Raw genomic sequence first — 27,931 nt, 5'->3', positions numbered from 1 at the left:
TGGAATTCAGGCATCAGAAATGTTAAAAATTTTATTTCATCATAAATTTTAAAATGGTATTAATTTCAATAAATTAATTATTAATCTTTTTAATATGGGACAGAAAAACAATTATTTTTCCTTAAGATTGAAATGTAACTAAAACTTTGTGAATTAAGTATTTGTCTTGGTTCTAGAAGACAGGTGTCTGCTAGGGAGAGCAGGAGCCTCCCTTGCGATGAAAGAATGTAGACCCCCTCCCTCCGAATTATTATAATTTTGAAATCAAAGGGTTTTCAGGCAGCGATCTGGGGATAGGAATAACAGTTCTTTACTAGTATAACCAGGTAAACAAACAAACAATAACTACAGCAATAACAAGAAAACAGAACCAGGGACCCCGGGACAGCTTTCTCGGCTGAGACGGGATGGAGGAGAGGCTTTGTTTTCACAAACCCCTCGGGCAGTCAGTCCCGGTGCTCCTGCAGGGCTCCGAGGAAACAGTCGGCTGGGACAGCAGGGACGAGCTGCGATCCTGGGCTGGTGGATGAGGTGTATCAGCAGCTCCACGGCGATGCCTGGCAGGACAGGGGGTGCGAGGCCACCAACCAAAGAGGGGAGAAGGAGAGGCAGCAGCTCCGCGACCCAGCGCACGAACGTCCTTCTTCTCCGAAGCCAAGGAAAAAAAAAAGCCAGCCAAAAACTGTCCCCATCCTCCTTTTCTGCCCCCTTCCCCCGCCACCCTGGGCCCGGCTACTCTTTGTCTTTTGTGAGCACCCTTAAGTACCGGTAGTTAGGCTTCCCAGCACATAATGGGTAAAAATTCCCACCTAACCCTCAACAGTATTTCAATCATATTTACAAATGAGAAGATATCCAATAAGGACAATTTATCCAAACAGTTAAAATTAGCCAAAACTAAAAGAAAATACAATGGCATTTAAAAAGATTGCATGTGAGGCATCATTCTCTCTTGACTGCATTGCTGTTTTCTACAAGAAAAAGAAGAAAGTGAAGAAAGCCTATATATTATTCCAGACTTTCCACAGGAATATACAATTGTGCAAGAAATGCATTTTCAAACTCCTCCATTTTTCTTGGTTATCTCACGATGTCAGCAACTAATACTATCTCTTCATTTTCAGATGTTATTGACTGAATTTTGTTCTCCATCAGCTGAAAGGAAAAGAAAAACTTCCATCAGTTTTATACATAATGTTAGGTCATCCTCTACTTATGCACAATTCTGAGAGTATTTCAGCTGTTTCTGCTCTGTGTGACCAACACAATCTGTCTTGTTTCCTTACAAAACCCTCTTTTGAATTGTTTTCTGTGTCACCTTCTTTTCTTTGCTGCATATGTAACTTGCTAGTGGGCAAGCAGGCAAGGTGTGCACCTGGAGGGATTCAAGGGGGCAGACTGGAATGGCAGAAACCCTGTAGTTCTGGAAAAGAACTGCATTTCACTTCCCTTAAAAAACCTGCTGATTTTCTTTTATTTTTCTTCATATGAAAATATGAATATGGCAAAGAGAAGAGTGATCCTCTGTAATAAGTTCCTTATAATTTTAAAAATTCAGCCAATAGAGTTTTGTATGTATTTCACACATCTAATATAAAAATAGACAACATACCTCTGGAACTGTATCAGCCAGTGTAAAAAAATCAGGTTTTGGTCCTGGGATTTGTGAAAATGCTGCCTCCCAACAGCCAGTCCTGGAAATCAAAATGTATTGAATCCAAAATTAAAATTGAATAACCATAATGTGGCAACACCATTGCACCCTTGAACCAGCTCTTATCTTCCTCTTCTGTCTTAGAAATGAACTGAAAAATATACATAATCTCAACACAGAATTAACATGTATCAGGAAAACATTAATAATTTGTATGGTAATAGATTAATTTTTGATTGAAGATTTACTAGTAGTAAATTTCCTTCTTAGACAGGAGAAGAAATTTTTCCTGCAATGTCACTACCAACAGTGAAAAGTGGTGGTAAAAATTTTAACAAGTTGAGAGAGCTGTGTCTTCTCTATATTATTTCTATGCAAAGTGCATCATGTATACCAGAATACACTTTTTCTTTCGTTTTCTGTTTCACTTAAGTGGTTTATTTTATCCTACAGAGACACCTCCACCTTATTTGTTTAAAAATTTTAGGTGTTACACACACACACACACAGAGAAAATAAATGCACAAATTAAGCTCACCTTTTGCAAAAAGAAAAAGTAATGATTGCCATTAAGGGTGTCGCAACTGCTACCCCAAGTAAAATCCATGCTGAAGGAGATATAATTTCATAATTTCCTGAAAGAGAAACTTACATAAATTAGTAGTAGTAGTAGTAGTAATAGTAGTAGTAGTAGTGGTGGTGGTGGTAGTAGTAGTATCATAGAATAGATCATAGAATTACAGAACACAGAATAGGCAGGGATGCCTTCCACTGGAGCAGATTGCTTAGACCTCCAGCCTGGCTTTGAACACTTTCAGGGATGGGGCACCCTCTCTGGGCAACCTGTGCCAGTGCCTCATCACCCTCATAGTGAAGAATTTCTTCCTAAAATCTTACCTAAATCTACACTCTTTCTTTTAAAGCCATTCCCCCTTGAACTACATCTACATGTCCTTGCACAAAGTCCCTCTCCAGCTCTCTTGTAGTGTGTTTAGGTACTGGATGAGTGCAACAGGGTGTCTCTCCAGCCTTCTCTTTCCCAGGTAGAACAATCTAAACTTTCTCAGACTGTGAGAGGTGCTCCAGCCCCCTGATCCTTCTTGTGGCACTCCTCTGGACTCACTTCAACAGGTCCATGCCCTTCCTGTGCTGGGAGTCCAGATCTGGATGCAGGGTTCCAGCTGGGGTCTCAACAGAGCAGAGCAGTGGGGCAGAATCCCCCTCCTGGCCCTGCTACCCACACTGCTTTGGATACAACCCAGGACACGTTTGGCTTTCTGGGCTGTGAGTGCCCATGGCTCTCAGCCTCTCACCCAGCAGCACCCCCAAGTCCTTCTCAGCAAAGCTACTGCCAATTCCTTCATCCCCCAGACTGTATTGATACCAGCAGCTGCTCTGGCGCTGGAGCAGCACCTTGAACTCGGTCTTGTTGTGTCAGACATCTGCTGTGGTGACTGACTGTGGTGAACTTTTGGTCTGAAAGGTTTCCCCTGGCATAGAAATGAATTCTGTAATTTATCACTTTAGCAGAAATGTCTGATGGGAAGAACTAGCATTGATCTTAATTGTTCCCCCCCTACAGTAAGCAGGAGCTCACTACAGCTGCAAAGGTGTAATTTTTAATGTTATTTGCAGTGTTAGAATGTTAAGAAATCTATTAAGTGTCTTCCTACTCTTCCCTGTAGTGTGGTGTGAAGCAAAACTTTTGCCAATCCCTTGTGCCTTTGTGTGTCCGTAGGTGTGAGGTAGACAGGACATCTCTGGGGGAAGGGTAGCCCAGGGCATGGATTTGTTCTTACCAAACTCAACGGGTGCACTCCATTCCCCCCAGGCTGGGTTCACAAAGCAGACACTTCCGGCTGCTCTCATTTTCAAGATGTACTTCTTTCTTGTATTGGATCTTAGAAATACGTTGCTATTTTCCCCTTCCTAAAATTAACACCCAAAAAACTGAGCTGCTTTTCATTGTTCCATGCCTGTGTTGACAATATGCATGTTCCATTTACCAGTGAAAGCTTTAAGAGGCTATGAAAGCATTGCTTATTAAAGACTGCTGTTACAGAGAATAAAAAAGGCATTATTGTTATTTATATAATATATATGCAGATATGAATCTCAAAAATAACCTGACATTCATTAAACTTTTTACATTTAGAAGCATTTCATCTTCTACACTGTAAGTGTAACCTGTGATTTCTTATGATATGTTTTTATTTATTGATACTTTCCCTAAGCACATAGAGAGGTAGAAAAACATCTTGAACCATCTCAGTACTGCTAGAACTGAGTGATTTGAGCAATAAGGTGTCTGTGCACCTGCCTTTAGTCTCTGCATTATGAGTTTTCAGCAAAAGCATAACTTTCCAGACAATCCTGTAAAATAAGTAGATGACTGTAATACTTAATGTGACTGGAATTTACTGCAGTACTCTTGCTCTTGGAGACTTTTGCATAGAGGTGAGATGTGCAAGCTACACTGATTTAAAGGAGGTGCAGCATACCTGGACGACAGCCTCCATCCCAAAAGGACTTTTGTGGTCTATGTTTTTCAGAAACAAAATAGAATTCCTAGGAGATACTTTATATTTTCTCTGTTGTCAGTGACGTGTAACTTCAAAGTATGTTCCAAATATTTGAAAAGGAAAGTGGACAATACAATGAAAAATGGGATATTTTTCAAAACATTTACAGAAAAGCAGTGAAGTTCTGCCCCAGAATGTATAATAAATTACATATGCCATGATGATTTAGCAGTTTGATGCATTTGTGAAATCCATAAATAAGGTTCCCATAAAGCATAGGACACTGAGCACATACTCATGATTTAAAGGTATTTGCATACTATTTACTTTTCACAGTTGACAATGAAATTTACATGTATTGCTGATTAATAGAACAAACAGACTCACTTGTATGGAAGTATATATGGGTTTTCCTTTAGGATTATCCTGTAAATTGAAAGAAAAAGAAAAGCAACTAACTTTATTTTTCATTGCTTATGTTTCAATAATAATTAACTTTTATCTACTGTCCCATTTTTCTGCATTCCCTTTCTTATGGACTTCATGGTTTGTTCAGAAGAACTAGCAATTTGTCTAACATTTAGTATCTAATATCTAATTCATCTACAATGCCAAGTTTACATAGTAATTAATTCTGCTATGGAAAATTATTTGTTTTCCTTGTCATCACAGTTTCAGATTGAAACACAAAACAAATCAGAGCTAAATGAAAACTATAAGTTTATTTTTTTAGACACCAGGGGGAAAAAAAAAGACAGAAGATAAAGAATCTGTGAAATAAGCTTTTCTGTTTACATCTAATGTTTTAATATTACAGTGCCACTGTATGTAATTGTAAATATTATGTAAATTTTATTTTGTTTTCTTTTAGATGAAAATATTTGGGACTGGCATGGATTCACAGATATTTTAGATAGCCCTCCACTACATTTTTGATAGAATAAAATTTGCTCATCTTATTTGAATAGCCATAATAAGTACCGCATAATGTATTGACCATACACAACTAATGACTGCAGACTGTATAATCTCCATTAGACAACCAGTTATGTATTTTTGTAATTATTTTGCAATACACCATTTTAGAATAAAATTAATCCAGATTTATTTTTTCAAATAATTGCATGCATGCCCATGCAGCATCTGAACATGAGGCTGTTCAGCCTGGAGAAGAAAAGGCTCTGGGAAAAGCTTCCAGCACCTTCCAGCACCTAATGGGTCCTACAGAAAGGCTGGAGAGGGATTTTTCACAAGGGTATGTATTGATAACACATGAGGGATGGCCTTAAGATGAAGGAGCGTAAGTTTAGATTAGATATTAGGAAGAAATTCTTTACTGTTCTGGTGGAGAGGCACTGAGACAGACTGTCCAGAGAAGCTGTGGATGTCCTTGGAATTGTTCAAGGCCAGGTTGGATGGGGCCCTGAGTAACTTGGTCTAGTGAAAGGTGTTCCTTCCATGGCAGGAATTGAATTAGATGGTCTTTGAGGTCACTTCTAACCCAAACCATTCTACGATTTTATAAAGTAATCTGCTGTCCAGGACACCTTCTAGTATCTGCAGTCAAGCTAAATTATGCACAGGGATCAATCTAGGAGAAATATCTGGCCAGTGAACCCCTTGTTCTTCTTTATAGGTGCAGGGGTAACCAGCAAGTTTTCAAGGGTGATTGCAGAGTGCTGGGGGGAATGGTGAAGGGCAAGAAGTCCAGATGGTGTCTCCTCAGGCCTTCCAGTGAGAGGGAAAGGCTTGAGCAGAATTGCAGTCGTCCAGCAGGTCAACACCTGGCTGAATAACTGCTGTCACAGACAGGGCTTTGTCTCTTGTCTTCTATGACCTTGGGATCCTTTTTGAGAAAGAGGGGCTACTGGGCAGGCATGGGATGCATCTCACCAAGTAGGGTGACTGTGTCCTTGCAAACAGGCTTGGTAACCTGGTCCTTCTACTGCTTATTAAGGAGTCTTGTCTGCACAGAGCTCTGTCTGTAATGAACCAGTAAGAGAACTTGTGTGTAGGCATCAGAGGACAGACCAGCAGAGTTGTTAATGCAGTAGGTGCCTGTTCCAGAACTCATGATCAGAAAAGAAAAGAAAGCAGATGAGACTCTCTACAGGAAACCTCATGGTCACAGGCTTTGGTACTCAAGGGAAACTACCCTTAAGGACCGAGTTACTTGTTGATCTACAAGGACAACCTCCTCAGAGCACAGGAATCATAGAATCATAGAATTGCTTAGCTTGGAAAAGACCTCTAAGATCATTGAGTAAAACTATTAACTCAGCACAGACAAGTTCACAAGTAAACCATGTCTGTAAGTGCCATATTGCAGGGCTAAATGTGTAAGAACAATAAGGAGATGGTGATGGAGGTACAGCAACAACCACATATTTATTGCTTATAATGAAACTCTTTATGCTTTGTTAAGATCACTATTCTACATTGCAATATATTGTTAGCTATCTTGCCTTTGGCTGGATTTTCCCAAAACTTTTGTGTATTATGTCCTCTACCCTAATCAGCCGTGCGCTTTTTGTGTGATAGCTCACAAGGTTATTCATGTAGGCATCACACTCGGTCCTCATGAGGTGTCTCATAACCTGAAGCCAAATGTCCTTTGCCAAGGGCTGCTGCTCCACAGTGCTGGGGATCTCCTCGCTTGCCCCTTTACCTCACTCAGGAAACTACTGGGAAATCCTTTCTGGGATGCTGAGGTAATAAAAGACTTCTGACCATTGCATGCATGTATCTGACACTGCTTGAATCTGGGCAGGCACCGCAACTGGTGGAGGCCAGTCCAATTCTGACAGCTGGACTGAATACACAGCCATATGTTTTCTGAACACTTCAAGAAATGGTGATTCCATCACTTTTCTGAACGGTTTGTTCAAATTCCTGACCACCCAAATACTCAATCTAAACCACCTCTAGTGCAACTTGGGGCCATCTCTTCTTGTCCTGTGGTTTGTTTACTGGGAGGAGAGACTGACTCCCACCTGGCCACAACCTCTTTTCAGTTTCCCCTGCTAAGTTTTGCCTTTGGTTTTCTCAGATATTCTGATCTATAAACCCTAAACAAAAAACATCACTGAAGAAGAAGCACTTTTCCAAACATGAAAAAAATGTGATTGAAATTATCTTACTCATGGTGTTATCCTTTTTTCAAATTTTTTTTTGTTTACTCCCAGTTCAAGAAACTTCAGTTGTGAAAAATAAAGTTTAAAAGCTGATTGTAATGCAGCATTTGTTGGTCATAGCGTATTGGTAAAGACCCACAAGTTTACACCTGTCAGTGATAAAGCAATACATAGAATTTTTTTTATGGGTGAATCTTCCAAAGATATGATTGTAGTTGCATCTTATAAGTGTGAAAGGACCCCACACTGCTCAATTGCTGGAATAATTGCTGCCCCTTGACTCAATTAGCTAGGTGAAAACTGTTAATGATGATGAAAAAAAGCTAGAAAATTCAGACAAGCTGTGACTTGAGTATTCCTTATAAATTGAGTATTACATATATTAAAAAAATTATTAAAAAGTATGTATTGCTTTACTGCAATAGAGTTTTATTCCAGTGTCACACTGAGTTTTCAATAAGGTTTCTTCGTTACAGCAGCCAAGTGATTCAGACAAGTAATGTTGTTTCATGGCAGTTAGTTGGTCTTGCAAAAAAAGCTCATTTGTGAAATAATAAACCCAACCCAGACTAAGAAACTCCGTATTTCAGAAACCTCGGGAATGCCTTCAATCAGCCACTAAGTGGGTGGCCAAATCTCATTGTAGTTCAGGAAGATTTTTCCTTTGTAGTCTCTGTCTGCCACCCTGTGGCCTTTTGATGCAGTTCTGCCACAGTGATTTACATCTACTCTTGCAGTGGAACACAGCAATCTCCTTCCCTGTTGCTGCCAAAAGACTTGTAAAGTCAAGGTCACCCCCTCCCTAACCTGTCCTTAATCATACTGCCTCTCTGCTTTCTCTCATATTTATTTTCCATTTATTTGTCATTATAAATCTTCAACTGGTGGGATGCTTATACCTGGATAAGCTATTTGCATTTCATATATGGAGAAATTTCATTCTCTTCCATTAACTCAATGGAGTTGAGTGAATGCACATTTCTCTTTTCACTATTTAAAGCCCAGCTCTGCCCTTCCACAGAGACCCAGTCTCCATTGGAAAGAGTCCAATCCAGGGCAACTAAAAAGGTTTTAATGAAAGAAGTGCCTTTTCTGAGTGCTGTCACAGACAAAGGTATGATATGTTTGAAACTTGATTAACCATGCTTCTCCTCTGGGACTGTCCCAGAAATCCAGTGTCTCTCCAGCGGTATCTTACTCAAGGGAGCAGAGATTAAAAAAAAAAAAAAAAGCAGAATGGCATAGCAGGATTTCATATGGACCTGAAAATTGCAGTCACATAGGAATAAGGTGCTATGGATGGGGAAGGCCATATCATAGAAGAGAGACATTTTCTTTTCACTCATGTGTATTGGCAAATGCAAACATATGAATTAATGTGAGCATAAGTGAAGACATTCTTACCTTATACTTTATGCTAATTTCGTATTTAAAACACAAGTCTTTGTTAGAATGACTTATTTGGGGTCGTTGCCATTGAATTATGCAATCATTTTTAATTTCATCACAGTTGACTGTGATATTTGATGGAGGCATGAGCTTTTCTGAAATGATATAACCAAGAATTCAAATAATTAAAATCACTTGATCTCTTTTTCATTTGATGAAAGAGAGTGAAATTGCAGGTAACACCTCTATGAGGAATGATACTCATTTGTACTGCAAATGATGAACTAGCTGCTGCTATCCCTAAAGTAAGAAATCCAAAGATCTTTTCTTTTTTTCTCTAAGCCTTCTCATGATGCTCCTGTGACCTGAAGGTGTTGCTTTCTATCTGTTGCAATGATGCAGTTTATTCCTTCTTTGTAAAAGATATAGCCATATAAATTTAAGAAACACAATCCATTTTTAATAGTCTAGCCAACTTCATGTATCGCCCCTCACTTCACAGATGTAAGGAAAAGTATGAGGACCTTTATATTTTGATCATTGCCAATGACTTGATTATTGGAACAGCAAAAGACAGTCACTCATGGCAGACAGGGTGACAAAAGGCTGTTAGAGGAAAGTTAGACTACTACTTTTCAGCAGTGTTTAGGGACAGGCCTGGGCTGTTTGTGATGGGGTTCTTGGTCAAAGAACAATCTTGTTTTATCTGCCAGGAGTGACATTACACCTCAATTTCCTCTTATAGAATGAAGCCTTTTTTTGTTCAGTTTTTGAGCACAATACCAAAATGGGTATGACATTTCCAATGAGACTTTGCCACAGTAAAAGTAACTGCAGAGGATGTTTTCAAGTACAGCACCACATGGGAAGGTATGGTGTATGTGTGTTAACTCATTTACTCCAGGGTATGGTGCCCTCTATTTCATCTACACTGGCAATGAAAAGCAGAAATCAGTGCTCAGATAAACTTCTAAAAGGTCTCCTCTCTCCTCTGTTGGAAAGTATTTGGCCATCACTGAAAGGGCAGCAGGGGAAAGTACAGTTTTTTAAGTCCTGTGGACCTAGCTTGAGAAAAGCCTAAAAGCCATAAGGGTAGATCGCTAAAGAATCTGAGGCAGAATGCAGTTGTAGAGTTTTCTTATTTACTTCACCTCTTAGTCTTTTCCTTGGGGAATAGGTTTTCTTGAGGAGACCACAGTCTCTTACTCTCAAGTCTAGGTGAGACATGGTACATGGTTCCTTCTCAGAGACAAATGTTCTAATATTTTCTTAAAATAATTAAAATAAAGCTGAAATAAATAATTTACTTACCAATTCTATACAGGTCAATGTACTCATCATAGAACTGGATCAAGGAGTCTTTGCTAGACCCATTCACCAGGAAATAAGCTTTTTCAGTCCCTATGCTCACGTTTTGGAAGATACATCCCACATTTCTGCAATTTTCATCTTTAATGTAAAACTCACACTCCATCTCCTCTTCATCTCTGCATACAGCAAAGTATTCTAGTTAAACATGGGCACTGTGATGTGATGTGTGGAATGAGAAATCAGAACTCCCTGGACCAAAGAGACCCCCTTACCTTGAGTTCTGCCAGTAGAGAAAATACTGTGTGTCTGCTGGAGCTTCCCTTCCTGCCTGCCAAGTGCAGTTCATGAGGAAAATGTTATAAATCACACAGGAGAAGTTTTCAATGGCTGACCCTTCCATGCCTGCAAACACAGGAATATCCATGATGAGGAAAACTCATGTGACTCCTCCAAGCTGGAGGATCATGGCACACACTTAGATATGTTAGACTCCAGCTGGTTATTCCTTGGTTAAGGAATGACTCATTTAATTTTGTTTGCTAACACTGAAAGATCTTTGCCCTGACAGATTCAATGAAGAATTTTCTATGGATAGATCCTCCAAAGGTGTGATTATAGATGCAACAAAACAATTTATGTGGGGAAAAAAAGCTGGTAATTTCAGGAGCACTGCATAAACTTTATAGACATACATTGGATGGCTGCTATTTTAAGGTCTAAAGATTGTTTTTCTATCTGTTATATACAAAAGTTAAGGGTGAATGGATGTCAGGCAAATGGGTAAATAGCAGCAAGCAGAAAATGTCAAAATAGGTCACAGTAACATCAACTCAAGTTACCCAATGTTGAACGGTAAGTTTGCTGAGGTTGTTAGTTCATGCGCTTTCAAGGATGTAGATCAGATCCAAGGAAGAAAACCTTTACTGTGAGGGCACTGAGGCAATGGAACAGGTTGCCTAGAGAAGCCTGGGTGCACTATCCTTGGAAGTATTCAAGGCTGGGTTTGCTGGGGCAGAGAGCAACCAGCTGTACTGGAACATGTTCCTGGAGGGGTTGGAACTAAATGATCTTCAAGGTCCTCTCCAACCCAAATCATTCTGTGAGTATGATTCCATGACTGAGGAACAGTTTCTCCCTTCTAAAATTTCAGTATCAAACCTGGTAAAGAATCAAAATTGTGTCTAGGATCTTTCTTAGCATGCAGCAGGTACTTTATTTGTAAAAAACTTAATTTGACTTAGCTCCATATATTCCTCTTACAGCTTTTTAGATTTTGTCTGGGACATCCAGATACCCCCTCCAGTCTTAGACTTCCTTAGAGACTCAGTAAATTCCTCAGCAAACAAAACAGCTGGAAAGAAAAAGATGGACCTACCTTTTATTTCAAAATGTCTTTACCTCGTTTATCTTTCTATTATAGTCTTCAGATTCAGAGAAGATGGAAAGACTATATTTTAAAAGGCTGTATAACTATAAATAGGGCTGTCTCCCTTGCTGCTTGTGTTTTGGGGAACCATCTTAGCATCGGAAGTGTTGCAAAATTAATGTTCATCACTTCCTCCCTGATTCATAGCAAATGTTGTAATTGCCCAACTTGGGACTTCTTATAACATGAACAAGAAGTTAGCTGGTTAAATTTCCCCTTTTGTAGCACAAGAGTGTGCTGGTGTTTGGGAATCCAGAAAGTGCATAAAAAGATTTACTTTTACAGGTATTTCTCTCTATCCCTAAACAGTACTGAGGAGTACAAAGCATCTCTCCATACAATCCATCTCTGGGGGGTTCTCCATGGAGGGCATCAGGGTGAGGTCTGGCAGTCCCAGCCCACCCCATCTCCAGCCCAGATCAGGGCAGCTGTGGACCCAGGGCAGCCCCATCCCTGACCACCAGGCACCTCCCTGGGGCCTGGGATGGCTCATGGGCCTGGGGGTGGGCCCTTGGCAGGGCTGGGCTGTGGGAACCCGGAGACTGTCCCTGCTGTGTTATCACTGGGCAGGGGCTGATGGATCCAGGGGGTTGATGTGGGGTCCTGGGCACTGGGCAGGGTGGGGGAAGCTCTGGGGACTGGGCAGGGATAGCCAGGTTTGTGGGGTTCCCAGGGAAATGACAATGTAAACTGTTAAGTGTTTGAGCAGAAGGAAAAAGGGGATTTCAAATCTTGGATATGATGTCTACAAATAAGATATATCATTACTAAAAATTGTGGTGTGGGTTTGTCTTCAATCCATTTCTCCCAATGTGAAAATAGCCAAACTACAAACCACCACTAAAACATAAAAAAAAAAAATTACAGGTAGTAAACATCCAACTACAAATAGTCACTCCAAACCCTGCTGTTGAACAATTGTTACCTTCGTGGGTCACAGCTGTGCATAACCTAAAGAGGAGGGTTATTATAAACTGTATAAAACATCAAGAGCTCCTCTACACCCTGAAACGCTTTGTTTCACAGAGGACAATGTAACTTGCTTAATACAAAGATTTAAAATCCAGGTAAAATAATTTCATTTCTTCACATTGAAATTGAAGCATCACTAGAAAATATGAAATTTTTCAAACACCAGGATATGCCAACGTTTTCTTCTTAGAAACACACAGATCCTTCCTGCTTGGAGTTAGAAACTTGTAGGAAAGGTGACAATCCATGCACTTCTCTAACACTCACATTTCTTGGCTACTATATATGGAAAAATTCACCTTTTGCCTAACAGTCTCTCAGGATGCTCCAGGAACTGCCTCTATTGAAATCTTGATGCCATTCCAATCCTGTAGCTCCTTTTTGGACATATGGAATGAATTAACAATATGAGCAGTAATTCTTATATATCAGCTATTCATACATAATTAGGATACAGTTATGTCCAAGAGAGGAAGCTGAAGGTAGCACAGTGCTGTCTTTCCTTGGAGAAAAAGAGGGCTTACCTTCTGGAGACCCAGAAATGCCTGGGCTCATGAGTATTTCTGCTTCCTGGGTCTGGCTGTAGTGGGACTGGTGACTGATGAGCTAGAAGCAGACAGTCATTTTCTGGCTTCATTATTTCATGTTGATTGTAAATATTAGTTATACTGAGTTGTTGCTGGGGCCAGCCAACACCACAAAGTGCATGTCTGACATGCTTTCTTCTCCTCAGCACGTGTAGTATAAAAAGTGAACAGGTGAAGTGAAGCAAGTCTACTCATCATATTGTAAACTGTTTCTCAAAATTATTCTCAACCACAAAATAAAAAAAAAAACAAAAACAAACCAATCTCACTTCTGCTCACATGTGGTACTAAAAGCATAGAGCAAGGCATTAAAAAAGAACCAATGAATTAAGTGGCACTCTGCGGTTGTGCTCATGCATTTAATCTCATCTGTTAATAATTTAGGGTTACAGTGTTAACTGAGGAGATGAAGAACTCACTTTAAGCATCCAGAACTTCAAAAACTCCAGTCATCCATAGAATCAAGAACCATGAGAGAATCAACAGGTCTTCTATGCCTGGTCTTTTGTGGTTTCAGAGGTAAAGATCTAAGGTAATGTTGGCTCTATAAGGACCAATTAATGGATGTTCACTCTTTTCATATGCTAGTAGAGAATAAAAGTAAAAGTATGTCAAAGTTTTTCTGAAGCACATCTGTGAGAAAAAAGGTGGGGATGGCAAGCACATATGTATAGGTGTATATTCTACCTTAAAAGCAGATTTAGTCAAATGAGCATCTCATTTTGGTAAGAATCATTATGACTACCCCTACTACATTATAGATGCCAACAGACAAAGCAAACGAAAGCTTGGACATCAGGTCTGAGCCCATGATACTTATTCAGAGGTAAAAGCAGTCCATTTTCAGAAGTTTCACTGTAATTCCAGATTAAATGAATTCCATATATAACTGTGTACATAATTTTTTGAACACTGTGCTGTAAAGACATAAGAAAGGACTTCTGATCACATAGAGTGTAAGACCCCACAGTTTATTGTGTCCTCATCTTTGGAAGAAAACACTCAATTTTGTGGTGGCAACATACTGAGTTTCATGGAGAAGGGTAGTGAAAAGTACCCAAGTGATAAAATCCGAGCCATAAGAAGTGTCATGGAGAGTCAAATGGGACTCTGGAAAATTAAGGAAGTCAGAATTTTCATTTGCCTGCTTTTCCATGCTCCCACTCTGAAGATCTCTTGAGCCTGCCAAGAAAGCAGCAGGGAAGCAGTGTGTTTCTGTGTGCTCTCTTACATTATGTATCTCTGAAACAGTGAGGAAGTTTGAGGTTTTGGGATTTGGCTGCTTTGTTTTTCAACTGAAATTAATACAGCAGAACAATCCAAACAGCCCAGAAGGACAGTAGTGTTTTTACAGGAAAGGAAGTTGTTCTACCCAAGGGATTTCTTTTCTTGTCTGTATTTAGGGCAACTTCTTACCTAAGGCTTTCAAAAATGCAAACAAATGAAACACATTTTAAAAATTCCCATGTAAAGAGGGTGCTACTGAGGATGCTACCAAAATCTGTCATTTTTCAGAGACCAGAAAACTTAAGTTGCCTTGCTATGCCCCAGGAGCTGGAAGCAAAATGAGAAAAGAGAAAGAGAAAGAGAAAAAAGAGTAAAGGGGAGAAGAGAAACCTGGGGAGAGACACTAGGGCTGTTTACAGACTTTTGGCTCTACAGGGAGTGAAGTCGTTACAGAAACAGTATCAAACCAACATTTCTTAAAAATCACAAAAACTTGAAGAATAATTTATTGCTCCAACAAAATATAGGAGTGTTCACAAGAACTGTCTGGTTCTGATATGTTGCAGGTTTTGTGTATGTCACAAAAATACAAACAAGAACCCTAATTTTTTCCTTGCAGCAAGAACTTTCTAGTCTTTAGCCGAAAACAGAAGAATATCGATAGGAGACCAGAATAAAGGACTTCTTCCTGCTGGAGCATCCAAGGCATTTAGTTAATAGATTCTAAAGCCTGACCATCCTTTCCTACTGATTTTTGGGTCTTTGCCTGGGGATGGGGAAGTGATACCTTAGTACCACACCTACTACCACCTCCATTGTTTCATGGATATGATTTATGGTTTTCTCATTAGTGTGCTGGTAGTGAACAAGTTTTCTTAATGGTTTTTCTGTCTCAGCAGCTTTCACAGTGAAAGCAGTGGGGATGTAAGGGGTGCACCAATGACCATGATCAGCTCTGTGCCAAGCAGGATGGAGAGGATCCAGTAGACTGGATCTGTTTAATTGTCCTTGGATTACAGTGAGTCTTGGCTTTAGTTTTCCTACTTAATGCAAGTTCTTTTATCTTTTGGCAATTATAACTTAAGTAGAAGGGTCCTTCTCTGGATCTGTTTCAAAAAGAAAATAAAAATAAGTTTTTATTGAAAGCTCATTTAGAAATACAGAATCATAGAAAAAATTAGTTCCAACATTGATCTCTTGACAGTAACCTGGTCTAGTGGAATTTTATCACTGAGAGGACTTTATTTTCCATAATAGGATTTTATGAGATCCCTTTAACCATCTCGAGACTTGATGGAATTATAGAATCATAGCCTGAGCTTGAAATGACCCTTAAGAGTCATAAGAGTCATTGAGTTCAACTCTTAGACCTGCTCAGGACAGCTCCAAGAGGCACATCATGTGTCTGAGAGTGTTGTCCAAATGCTGCTCAAACTCTGTCAGGCTGGTGCTGAGACCACATCCCTGGGGAGCTGTTCCAGTGCCCAACCACCCTCTTAACCACCACGTTCTCTTAATACCCAACACAATCCTCTCTTGACACAGCTTCAGGTCAGTCCCTTGGGTCCTGTCACTGGTCACCAAAGAATGACCAGTGCCTGCCTTTCTGCTTTCCCTCTCGAGGAAGTTTTCGACTGCAGTGAGGTCTCCCCTCAGTCCCGTCCAGGCTGAACAGACCAAGTGACTTCAGCTGTTTCACATACAGCTTCTCCTTAAGGCCCTCCACCATCTTTGTAGCCATCCCTTCTTTGGACTCTCTCAAATGGCTTTATATCTTATGTTGTGGCAACCAAAATTTCACACTGGACTTGAGGTGAGGCTGCTCCAGAGCAGAGCAAGACAATCCCCTCCCTTGCCCAGCTGGCCATGCTGTGTCTGATGTAGCCCAGGAGAAGGTTGGCCCTCCTGGCTGCCACGGTGGGACTGACTCATATTGAATTTCATGCAACTGGAAGGTCAGAATATGTGATTAGCTCCGAAATTGAGGGGTTTCTCTCATATCTCCTTATTAATTGAAGGATTCAGACAGTTATGCTTCTGTTTCATCCTGATGTTATAAGAGCACACAACTAGCTTGTAACATTTGCAATTAGCAAGTGGCAGACTTCTGCTGGAGAGTTCAAAAGTTCAATTTCCAACATTTTCCACTCAATACATATACACGTGTACATCTGCTACCTGTTAGCAATGATACGTTAATTAATTTTTTCATCTAACACAGAAGGAAGGGATGAAAAATGGGAGGTAACAAATAGAGTTATGGGAAAACTGTATCCTGAACTCTTTAATAGTACTCATTTTTTATGAGCAAGTGATCTTTCTTAAGAGGCTTGGCTGACCTTCATACAGTGGACATTCATACAGATGTCAAATTTTATTTGTGATCACAATTTCAGAATGGCTGTACATTTTTCAAGACACTAAACCAACGGAGATCTTGAATAAACCCCTTAAGTTTGGTTGTTCTTACTTATTCTTTTGCATGGTGTTGAAAAACAGTATAACTTCCAAAGCAATACTGATTTTTTTTTTTTTATGAAATACTGTGATATTCATCACAATAAAAAACAGAAATATTCAAAACTTAACTGTTCATAGAAAATGCAACCAAATACATGGAGGCTTTTAGAGATAAGATCTTGGGGAATTGTCTCTACAGACAGTGCTCTTCTCCCTGCTTCCAGGAGCGAGAGAATATGAAAAACTTCTTAATTTTTGCCAACAAGGTGTATGTGCTTGAAAAAACCAAGTTGCTCATTTCACTTGCATTCCATCACTTCTTCAATATCTATTATTTCTTCAGTTTCTTGTTTTGTTAATAGATTCATATATTCTGTCTAGTAAAGGAAGAATATAACATTTTGTTAGTGTTTCATACATGAGATTAGTCACAAGGTCATGCCTTATGAATCTCCTGTCATTCAAATTTGTAATTTATTGTATAAAACCTGAAGCAGGACTCTGACAATTAGAAGACCAAAGTAGACATGACTAGATCTTCCCTCCATATAGCTTCCAAAGAACAAAGACTTTTCAACTAAAAAGCTGGAAAAATCATCCTTTAAAGCATAGAAAAGTTAACATGATGAAGGAATAAAAACAAAAAGGATTTATGAAGGCTCACCAGTAATTCAGTGTGTTCCTGCAGACAAATTTTTTCTGCCAGACCTGCCTGTAGCCAACCTAAAGACTTTGCAAATTGCAGCAAACACGCTCCCTAGAAGGGCAGCTCCTTCAGTGTTTGTCTGTTTGTTCCTTCTCATGAGTCATTCCAGCATTTCACATAATTTAGCACCTCTCAACATTCTGCTCTATTTTCTTGCTTACCACACCCTAGAAACTTTTACCTCCTTCAGCATCATTACCAAATACTAACATGGCAAAACTACTGAAGATCCCTTCTCTCCCTGACTGATTCTGCATTGTTCTTGTGCTGAGAAACTTATGCTCAGCATTATTTTAGTGACAGCATATGGCTTAGAGGGAGAGCAAGGTGAAACTGTATTTTGTCCAATGCCCCAGGTAGACAGATGACAATTATTTCATAATGGAAATGGTAAAACAAGTAATTTGCAGATGGACTTTGTCCATATTTCAAGAACAAGAACAAGAAAGAAAATTGATTCTTGCTTGCATGCATCTTTCTGACAGTTAGGTCATCGATTTGAGACTAAATTTTTACATTTAGAGCATAAAATTTAGAGCATGAAGCATACCTGGAAGGCCACTGGAGAGGGCTCATGGAATGGGTCTCTTGGCCGTGGTACTGAAGCGGATGTTTTTTTCAAATAAGCCCTTTTACAGTGACAAAAAGGTTTGGTGAAAAAAAGACTTAGTTTGCAAATGCATGAACATATACTATATAATAATGCTCCTGAGGTACTATTTTAGTTCTCTGAGAGATAAGTAGTGTTCTTCTAATTCCAAAGTAGCTAAAAATTACATAGTCTGAATACAATGTTATAATTTTGTTGTCCAGAATTTGGACAACAATAATTCTTTTTATGACTTACTAAGACTTCATAGGAAGTTGCTTTTTTGAGTATGTGGAAAGGAAATGTCAAAACATGGAAAAAATTTCATGTAGCACACATCTACATTGCAGGGTCTGATGGTAGGAAAGAGGTGCTGATGTAAGGCCTTGAACCAATACTGGAAAGCATTGTGTTATATTAATCACTTGATTAATAGAATCAAGTGATTATATTAATATGATATATATCAAGGATAAGAAAGTTGGGAACCAGAAATATATAAAGCACACTTGAGGAACATCCATCAGATTATTCCTAGTATAGTTCAGTGTCAATTTTCTCCCTCCTTTTTCTCTTTTAAAAAGAAGCCAGAAATTTTCTGTTGGGGAAAAAAAGTGTTATTTCAACTATAGAATAAAAATTTTGCACAAGAAATAAGGCTTACACTGTCATGCAGATGAAAAATGCGAGACCTGCTGCCAGCCCTGGTATCAGAAATAGCATATATGATGAAGTAGGTGTAAGTTGTTGTGTTCCTGAAAATCAAGCAATCATCAAAGTGTTGGTTAGCATCACAGGACATGAATGATAGCACAGCTATATGCAACCTGTTTTGCATCAGGGTGTCAAACACTGTATGAAGGGATGACCTCTTTAGCTCAGCAGTTCACTGCCCTGTAGCATGCAAAGGAATAGAATGGCTGAACAGTTTGTGGACTGTCCACAGGAACCTGATACCTGAGGACCTGAGCCCTGCAGAGTACTTAAATATCTGAGGTGGCAGAGAGCAACAGCAGGAAAAAGGAGTTTATAAAGTCAGGATCAAGGATTGGAGAAGTAAACAGCTGGCAACAGAGCTCAAAAAGGTCTGCTTCATTCACTCTCCCCGTGCAAGAAGAACTGTCTCCTAAGAATGACTGGAGAACTCCCTAAGATTAAGAGTTGTGGCAATTCTTCAACTCTCTTTGTCCTGACAAATTAATGTCCAATTATCAATGTGTTACATCTGTAAGCATGAAGTAGAAAATGATGCACACAGGTAATAACTGAACAAAGTCAAGGAAGGGATTTTTATTCTTACCAAATTCCACGGGCGTACTCCACTCTCCCCAGTTTGGGCTTACTAAACAAAAGCCCGCGTCTGTTGCTCTGATTCTGATGCTGTACTTTTCACCTGAGCTGAAGCTTTCATAGAGGTAGGAATTATTTTCAACGATTTCTTCCTAAATGCAAAATAAGTAGAATGAGAATTTTGGTATTATTTTTATACAATTATGATAAAATTGTATATTTTGTATTTATATAATGTTTCTGTGGCCAGACTAGAGTGAAATAATAAGTAGGAAATATCCCTTAGTATTGTTTCATCTTAGTTCCTCTTTTTTGAATATTTTTATCATTGGGTAATATGAAGATGAAATTTGCTGTATGCTTCCCTGGCTCCTTAGAATTTGCTAAGCAATGGGACTTTAGGGAAAAAATTCTCTAATGATCTGTTCATTACAGTGGATGTTTTCAAAACTGAAGTAGAGTTCGATAGCCAGATTATACAGAACTAAAAAGTTGACTTCTTTTTTTCCTGCCATCTTTATATTGGCTAAGTCTTTGGGGTAATATTTTCTTGCCTCTTACATCTCAATCCTTTCCAGATAGTATTAAAAAAGAAAAAATTCTTCACATTTTTTGTGTTACACAGAATCATGATCCGTGTTTTTACATATATGTGAATCTGCTAGGAAGTAAAAAAGAATGTAAAATGGAAGATTATATGAAGTAATATCAAATTCCACATGTGCAGATGTTTTTGTACCAAGTTTTATAAACAACAGTTTTAAACTTCAGATTTAGAAAACTTATCAATTATGAGCATGTGTAGTACATTGAAACAGGTAGTCTGAAACCAAACCAATTTGGTTAATACAGAAGTAATTTCATACAGCATAAATGTAAGATTAACACAGACTTACTCTTTTAGATGCAGTTTTGATTTTTTTCTCAACATCAGCCTAGCAACAAGAGAAAAGTTTAATTTTTAGGATTATTATTTTCGTTACTATATAATAAAGGGTCTTCTCTCATGAATGTTTGATTTTCATAAAGAAAAGGTTTATGTAATATTTAAAATGCCTTCTTTTAAAGATTGTGAAATTTAAGCTCTTTTTCCACTGAGTGGTTTTTTTCTCCCCACTGATGCACTGGAATATTGTACCATTTAAATTTTATTTCAGAACTGAATATCAAAGCACTAAATAACAAAAGAAAAAGGCTCAAGTTGACAACATGTTTACATCTTAATTGTTAAAAAAAAGTATCTAAAATTTACGAATAAACTTGGAAATGTTTTTTCCTTTTTTTTTTTTTACTGTGTATATTTTGCATTCTTAAACATTAAATTTAACTAAGTTATGTCACATTTTTTTTTTTTATTTTTCATTTTTTACTGTTGGAACAAGAAGTTCACAAATATTCTGAGAAATATTTTTAACTTTACTTTTGAAGGATGTAATATTACTTTCCATATTCATCCAAGCTTTCAAAAGGAGAGGATGAGAACAGAGTACTGGTTGTATGGTGTTATGTGTGGAAATAGAGACAAAAAACCACTCTTAAATGTCATAATTATTCTTACCTTGTTTTCTATGGCAATTTCATATTTGAAACAACTGCTTTTTTTCACATGACTTGTGCGAGGTGGTTGCCACCAAATATTGCAACTATGAGAAGCTTCTGTACAGTTCACTGTGACATTTAATGGAGGGGTGAGTTTTTCTACAATAATATAATCAGAAATACTATTGATTAGTAACAGCTCTCTTCACTCTGCCACTTTAAAATATAGGTAGATGTTCAAGCAACTGATCTAAAAATATGTAATGCAGCTTTATCAGAATTTCTATATTGTCCCCATATTCTGAAGTAGGACCCCCTAATTTAACATTTCAGTTGAGGGGCCTGGAACACCAGCTGCAACAGTAAGGAAAACTAAAACACAAGCCACTTATTATATTTTACTAAATTCAGCATATGATTTATGCAGGTTTGGTTTTATTTCTTTGGTTTAAGGGTTTTTTTTAATACTGTATTCAAACTAAACAGAATTTTTTTATTAGCATTCTTCCCTTAAAAAAAATGAAGTTTTTGGTCACAGCATTAAGGAAACTGGTTCTTTTCATTATGTGGATGAACAACATTATAAGATCATAAGACCAACACCTAGATAGTCCCGCTCAGGAATCCTTAGCTAGTTAATTTTAAAAGATGGCACCTTTCTCTCAGAGAATAAATATTTGACTGAAATGTTCTAAATTTTCTGATCTATAATTCCAGATTGTCTCTGTATTCATTAGTTTTTATCAATTTTTGTACTTTAGGACTTAGAAAAAGGAAAAAAAAAAACCCAAACCTATTATGGGGAGCAGTATTTTTAAAATGTATGTTTTTTCCCAGGGATGAATTCTTAATTCTTTTAACATATAACTGGAAATTAAATCAACCAAAATTGCTTACCAATTTTGTACAGCAGTATCTTCTTCTCATATGACTGAACGTTTTGTCCGCTTCTGGACCCATTTACCAGGAAATAAGCATATTTATTTTCTATTGTCACGTTTTGAAATTGACATCCTGTGTGCCTTCCACAGTTATCTTTGATGTAATTTTGGCATTCTGTGACATCTTCATTCCTTTACATGAAATATTGTATTAAAAAAAAATGACAATGTCACATGTCCAACCACAAATCAAAATTCCCAATATTCAAGTGGACCTACTGTCCTGGGGTGACTTTATGACACTGGCATCCCCAGTCGTCTGGTTTATGTTATATATTAAGTTCTGCACCTTTAAGACTGGCTCTGAGAGCAAGAGAGGGGGAAGAAGAAGCCGCAGTTTGTGTTAAAGAAAAACATCACTCCCACACATCCCGCTCCTGGACTGTGGTGTCTGCAGCACGGACAGACAGCGGGACAGAGCTTCTCTCTGGCTTTTAGTTAGTTTTAGCTAGCTGAGGCAGAGGAGTTCCCTGGACCTTTGTTTTTTTTCTTTTTCCCTGGATCTGTGCAAGCCTGCTCTGGACTGAACACCCAGCCAAACCCCGGGAGCTCACGCCTGTGGCCCACCGGGGCCTGGGCCTCGGCACTTTCCAGCGCCGGAGGGACTGATAAGAAACTGAGCGAGCCGAGCTACACACCACATGAAAAGGACTTTTCTTCCTAGACTTGCCATCCCATCGAACAGCAAGAGGTGTTATTATTTAATATTATACAATTTCTGTTAAATAAACAGCTTTTTCCACTTCTCTCCATGGAATTTTTTTTCCCTTTCCTGGACCAGTTGGTGGGGAGGGGGCATTTCCCTGGGGAAATCCCCATTTGGAGTTTTCCTCCCTAATTTGCCCTAAACTAGGACACCTACTTACTTTGAGGCCCTCCAGTACAGGAAATATTGGGTATCTTCTGTAGCAGTCCTGCCCACATGCCAGGTACAGTTCATGAAGGAAACATTAAAAATGACACAGACAAAATTTTCAATAGCTGTCCCATTCATGCCTGCAAACAGAAAGAATATCCCATTTCCACTCTGCAGAAAGACTGAATAACTGCTCAAATAATACAGATCTTTGCAAGGTCATTTAGTCATTTTTTAACTACCTGCTTGGCAAATCCAGCTGTATATTGTGGTTTTGTCCTTACTTGAAGTTGGCAGTGATTTTACTTGTGTTGAGCCATGAGGATTATCGATCATTGTTCCAGAAGCCATAGATGTGACTGGGTTTTAACTGAGTATTTAATCAACTCAAGCATAGGGACTTAGTGGAAGTTAATTACAGAGATAGACACCATGGTGTCGTCTGTTTAGATCTCCTGTTTAGCTGAGGCCCAATCTACAGTGGAATGTAAATTCCACAGCCATGAGCAGGATAGCAAAATTCTTTCTGCTGTGCTTAAGTGCTCTGAATCGTGGTTATAAAGCCCTAATAATTTAAATGAGATGTCCACCACTTTCTTCAGTGTGACAACTGGCTGGTTATAATCTAACCCTGACACTGCTTAGCCTCCTGAAGCTAATTCCTGCAGAAGTGGTGCAATTTCAAAGAGAGAATGATATATTTTTCTATTAGGAATTGAAACTGGCTGTTAATCTCTTCCAGTACTTTGAATTCAAGGATAGGGAGAATCTTATTAGCACTGAATTTGACAGAAACAGGCCTGAATATCCATATAATTAGTGTAAAATCAGGACATAGCTTAAGCAGAAGTTTATAGCTTGCTTAAGTTAACTCACAACCTGTGCTCACAACCGGAATGAATTCCTTGTGTGTTCTTCCCCTACCAAAAGGTGATATCTCCAACAGGAAATAATAACATTCAGTACCTCAACAGCTGTCATTGTGAATTGAAGGACTGGGCCACAGCTCTCCAAGACCAATCCAACCCTTATTCATTGAGTTTAAGCACCACACACACAAGCTTTGCATGTACCTCTCTAGTTAGCCCTAAAACTCCAAATCTGATTCTTACATCTTTGGAAAAAAAAGAGGAATTTTTAAAGACAAAATTGTCAGAGTGCTCCTGGATTTCTAGAAATATTTTTCTCTTCCAGAAGGAAGGTTGAAACTTTTTCAAGTGCTTGGTTCAACAGCATTTCTTTCAATGGCCGTGTTAGCCTAAGCATGCCCTGCCCTTTCCCATCCTTCATCGATCCTGCCTGATTCCATTCTGCCCCCTTGATTAATGCCACTTCTTGTAGGGCCATATAGTGAGTAGTTTTGAACAAGTGATCATCTTTACAACTAATGCTCCTCTCAGTAGTGTTTTGTTTTGTTGGGTTTTTTTTGTGTTTTTTGTGTTTTTTTTTTTCTTTTTGGTTGTTTGGTTTTTTTCATCCTCTATCAGAAGTAGTGGGACAAGCTCATCTGAGATGACAGTGTGGGCTAGCAACTAACAGAAGAGTTGCCTAAACTATTTCTGTAGCTGTAATAAACTCTGACCCATACTTGGTCACTAGAGGTATCAAAGCTCTCAGCATAGGGTTGTTTGCACCCAATTTGTGTGTAAGTTTATATATATATAACAAACTATTTTTAAGAGTTCAGTGATTACAGTACTGTGATAAGGTGATGGTGAGTTTGGATCAGATTTCTGGTCTGCCACAGATTCACTTTATGACCCAGGGCCAACCCAGTCTGTGCACTTCACTTCCTCATTTACAAAACAAATAGAGAAATTGTCTTCCCATGAAGAAATTGCTGGGTAAATGCAGTAATCTGAAGTATGATCACAGGTGCTGTGCAAGGGTCTTAGAGAGATGAGCTTCTTCAAGCCTTTAGCAATGCTGTAAATCTAAAGAAAAAACGGGTTATTCTGATTTTAAATCAGTTCAAAACCTGGTTCCTGTGTGGGCCAACAAGCAGTTGAAGTGTTCAACAGCAAAGGAAATATTCAGGCATATGCTGTGAATATGAGTCTCTCTATACCTGCTGCTGACTGGACCATTTTCCCAAGGTTTTAGGGAATTTATTTTTAATTTTTTCTTTATTCATATTTCTGTGGTTATGCCAAAGAAAACATAGCAAAATATATAAATACCACTACCCTTCCTGTAAGGATTTTTGAGCATACTCTATTCATCCAACACTGTCAGTGTTACCTTTTTATTTTTAGCAATACCTGGAATAGATCTAAGTATTCATGACACTTTCATCTCACATTATTTCAAAGAGATACTGATATTTTTCTGCCTTCAGTTTATACTAAGGACTAGCTAAGTTTTTCTAGTGTCTTTTTGCTTAACCACTCCTATTTGAAATGCCCCATATTTGTCACATATGTGCATTTCCTTAAAAAATGGTAGGACCATATGCTTATAAGTCTTTTCTGTGAGTTCTAATGCAAAAACCAGTTTAGTTTCTTTGTACAGTACTCATCCTTCTGAACTGCTTCCTGTGTTATTTGATGATGATAGTAAAATACATATGCAAGTATGTTAATATCCTCTGAAGCATCCTTTTTTTCAGAAACAAATAACATATTTTACTATCTTTAGATATATTTGAAATCTTTGACATATTTTTCATAAAAGAGGTAAGATACTTAACTGAGATGTGACAATGATTGCACACAACTGCATAAAATCCACTATTTCAAGTACACAGAGTGCTTTAATTTTTTATTTTTTTTTTTGTTTGCTTGTTTATTTGTGTGTATTTTGTCAACTTAGATGATCTCCATCTCTTGGGCAGACATCAGAAACAATGTAGGCACCTTAGCTTCAGAAAAACATCAGAGAAAAGAAAATGTGACTCTGCAATCACTTGTGGTTAGCGACATTACTAGCAGGGAAGGACAGGATCTCACCTTTGGGTCTTGAGCCCAACAGAAGTTTTTACTTTTATTCACTGATTCTTCAATTAAAAAAATGCATAAACTGTTGACTCTTAGACATAATTGATCAGATGCTTTATAAAAGATGTTAAATAACATACTTGATATTGGAAATTCAAAAACAAACAAACAAAAAAATAATGCAATTACTTTAACCTTTCAACCTAACTCTGAAGATGCTGTTAGGTGTGAGGTGGAGTTTGTCTCACCCATACTGAAAAGCTGTATAGATGCTCATAGGGGAACTAGTAATTCTATACTGCCTTAACACTATTTGGAAAAAAACCAGCTACTTTAGACAAAGTTTATTCAATCTAGTCTAGTACAAGATGAATGAAAGCTTCATTATATTTATTTTTTTATCATTCACCAAAAAAATAACCCAGAGGAATCTCTCTAATTCTGAGCTATTCACCTTTGTCAGCTAAATCCAAGAGGATTTGTTCCTTTCTTTTCTTGCATCATCTGGAATTCATACGTAATTACTAAACAAAAATACTGCCACTATTATTTTCTTCATTGAAAAGTTATAATTGAAAATGTCTTTTTCTCTTCATTCTTATACCTGTGCAAGTATCACGTGCTGCTTCTCCTTAGAAAAACAGTTGCAGTGGAAGAACAGTTTATTTTTCCCAGAGATGTTTCAAACTTCCTTCTCATCTCAAATAGTTCTTGTGCAGATTATTGATAAAAATCTTTAGGAAAATGAAAGTATTTCTGTGTGAAGTTGTTTCCTTCTTGTCAGGTAGTTTATAAAGTTTCTATGAAAATTGGCTGCTGCTAGAATCTGTGCACAGCACAAGTTATTTCTCAGAGATGCCTGAACCCTAATACCCTTCCAGAGGGGTCGTTATGAGTTCAGAAACTGAAATGCTACTGTGTCTAATCTCATCTAGGCTGATTGAAGAGGTGTTTAGATGAGAATAAAAATTGCCCAAAAAAAACCCCAAAATGTTTTTAATAGGACTATTTTCTGTTAAGGGGAAGTCTGTGTTGAGTACAGTACATTACACTAGACCTCTGAGATTCATTTCCCAGCTTTGACTCTGAAAAAGTTTAAAAGATATTTTTGTCAGTTGGAAAATATGAAATGAAAATATGAAAATATGCTTCCATGTTGGATGTGCTATGAAGGTAAAATTATGCCTGCATTCCTGCAGCATTTTCAGGGAATTGTGTATACAAAACCTTCTAAAGTATTAAAATCATGAAAGAGAAAGGACACTGACATACTTCCATTCTACTGATGTCTAAATGCAGTAGTCCTAAAAGAGTTCACTCCATTTAGTGATTTTAATCTATGGATGGAAAGACCTAAAATCCAAACGTTTCCAATTTGATTGTTTTCAAGAGAAAGTGACACAGGCTTTCCAATTCAGTAATTCAGGTTTAGCTTAACAAAATACTGCTATGTGGATGAGGCCAGTAACACTGGAAACACTGCAAACTTCAAAATATAAACACAATTATTTTAATATTTTATAAAAATTATGCCATCAAAATACTGGTTAAGACATTCATCAGAGTGAAGCAGGCACTTGCTATCAGGTAGTGTCTATCCATCCATCCCAGTTATTTTAACATTAAAACTAGCAGAAATGACAAAACTCAGAATTTCTTTGCCTAGCTCCTTTGGAGTTAAGTAAAAGAGAAACAGGAAAGAAAATAGAAAAGAAAAATTGACAAAATTAAACCTACCTCCTTCTTGAAGACCTGTTTCCCTTTGGTTCTTCGAGTAATGGAGAACAAAAAGGATAGAAACTATTACTTTGCCTTGGTATGTTTTTGCATGCTTTGACAATGTGATTTCATTGCCTCATTTCCCTTATCCTTACTTCCGTTAAACCATGGAGAGAAGCAGGGTCACTCCCTGCCTTGGGAGACAAATAGGTCACAACAGAGGGGCACCCTCTTCATTTCTTGATTCACATAATTTTCAGTCATTTCTGTCACACATTTTTCATACAGAAGTTTGTACAGGGCACCACCTGAAAGGTAGATGAACTCAGGTTTTCCTTCTGGCTCAGGTGTAGGTCAGGTATCATTGCCTCAAGCCACGCCACTGTTTTCTGCCTGTTGCTTAGGGATGCTGCCCTGTACAGGAGCATTAGCCCCCTGCTCTGGCCTGCAGAAGAGCTGCTCCCAGCTTTGCACTAGCCAGCCTCATTCCCCATAGGTGGGTAACAAACCATGTCACCAGTCTCAACAACCTTTCTGCTTTGTGTACACATTTTTCTGGGGTGGATGAATTCAATGCGCAGATCAGGGAAAGTTTCTGTATGTATGAAATGTCCCGAGTGTATCACATTAGCAGTATGTCACTTGTCTGTGCTGGTGTCCTGGAACTGTGAAG

The 27,931-nt window shown here is 38.3% G+C and overlaps 1 protein-coding gene across 1 annotated transcript; it reads right to left on the bottom strand.

The window, feature by feature from the left end:
• Window positions 1–827: 827 nt before the first annotated feature.
• LOC131591469 (granulocyte-macrophage colony-stimulating factor receptor subunit alpha-like) lies at window positions 828–27,360 on the bottom strand. Its single transcript, XM_058862213.1, has 14 exons — window positions 27,277–27,360; window positions 22,614–22,743; window positions 21,704–21,879; window positions 20,826–20,965; window positions 20,164–20,202; window positions 19,278–19,419; window positions 10,283–10,412; window positions 10,011–10,186; window positions 8,715–8,854; window positions 4,564–4,602; window positions 3,454–3,583; window positions 2,193–2,289; window positions 1,613–1,694; window positions 828–1,155 (listed from the first exon to the last, which is right to left on the bottom strand). The coding sequence occupies exons 2-14, from the start codon at window positions 22,739–22,741 to the stop codon at window positions 1,081–1,083; spliced, it is 1,494 nt and encodes a 497-aa protein (XP_058718196.1). The 5' UTR covers window positions 22,742–22,743; window positions 27,277–27,360; the 3' UTR covers window positions 828–1,080.
• Between the last annotated feature and the right edge of the window lie 571 nt (window positions 27,361–27,931).

This window comes from Poecile atricapillus, chromosome 1 (assembly GCF_030490865.1).
Source record: "Poecile atricapillus isolate bPoeAtr1 chromosome 1, bPoeAtr1.hap1, whole genome shotgun sequence".
NCBI lineage: Eukaryota > Metazoa > Chordata > Aves > Passeriformes > Paridae > Poecile > Poecile atricapillus.
This window is presented reverse-complemented; position numbering and strand designations above follow the sequence as displayed.

Coding starts and splice junctions, on each gene's coding strand:
- LOC131591469 (XM_058862213.1), bottom strand. CDS start 22,741: ATGAATGGGACAGCTATTGAAAATTTTGTCTGTGTCATTTTTAATGTT. Junction 20,966..21,703: donor GATACTGCTGTACAAAATTG/GTAAGCAATTTT, acceptor ATATTATTGTAG/AAAAACTCACCCCTCCATTA. Junction 2,290..3,453: donor GAGTGCACCCGTTGAGTTTG/GTAAGAACAAAT, acceptor TTTCTCTTTCAG/GAAATTATGAAATTATATCT.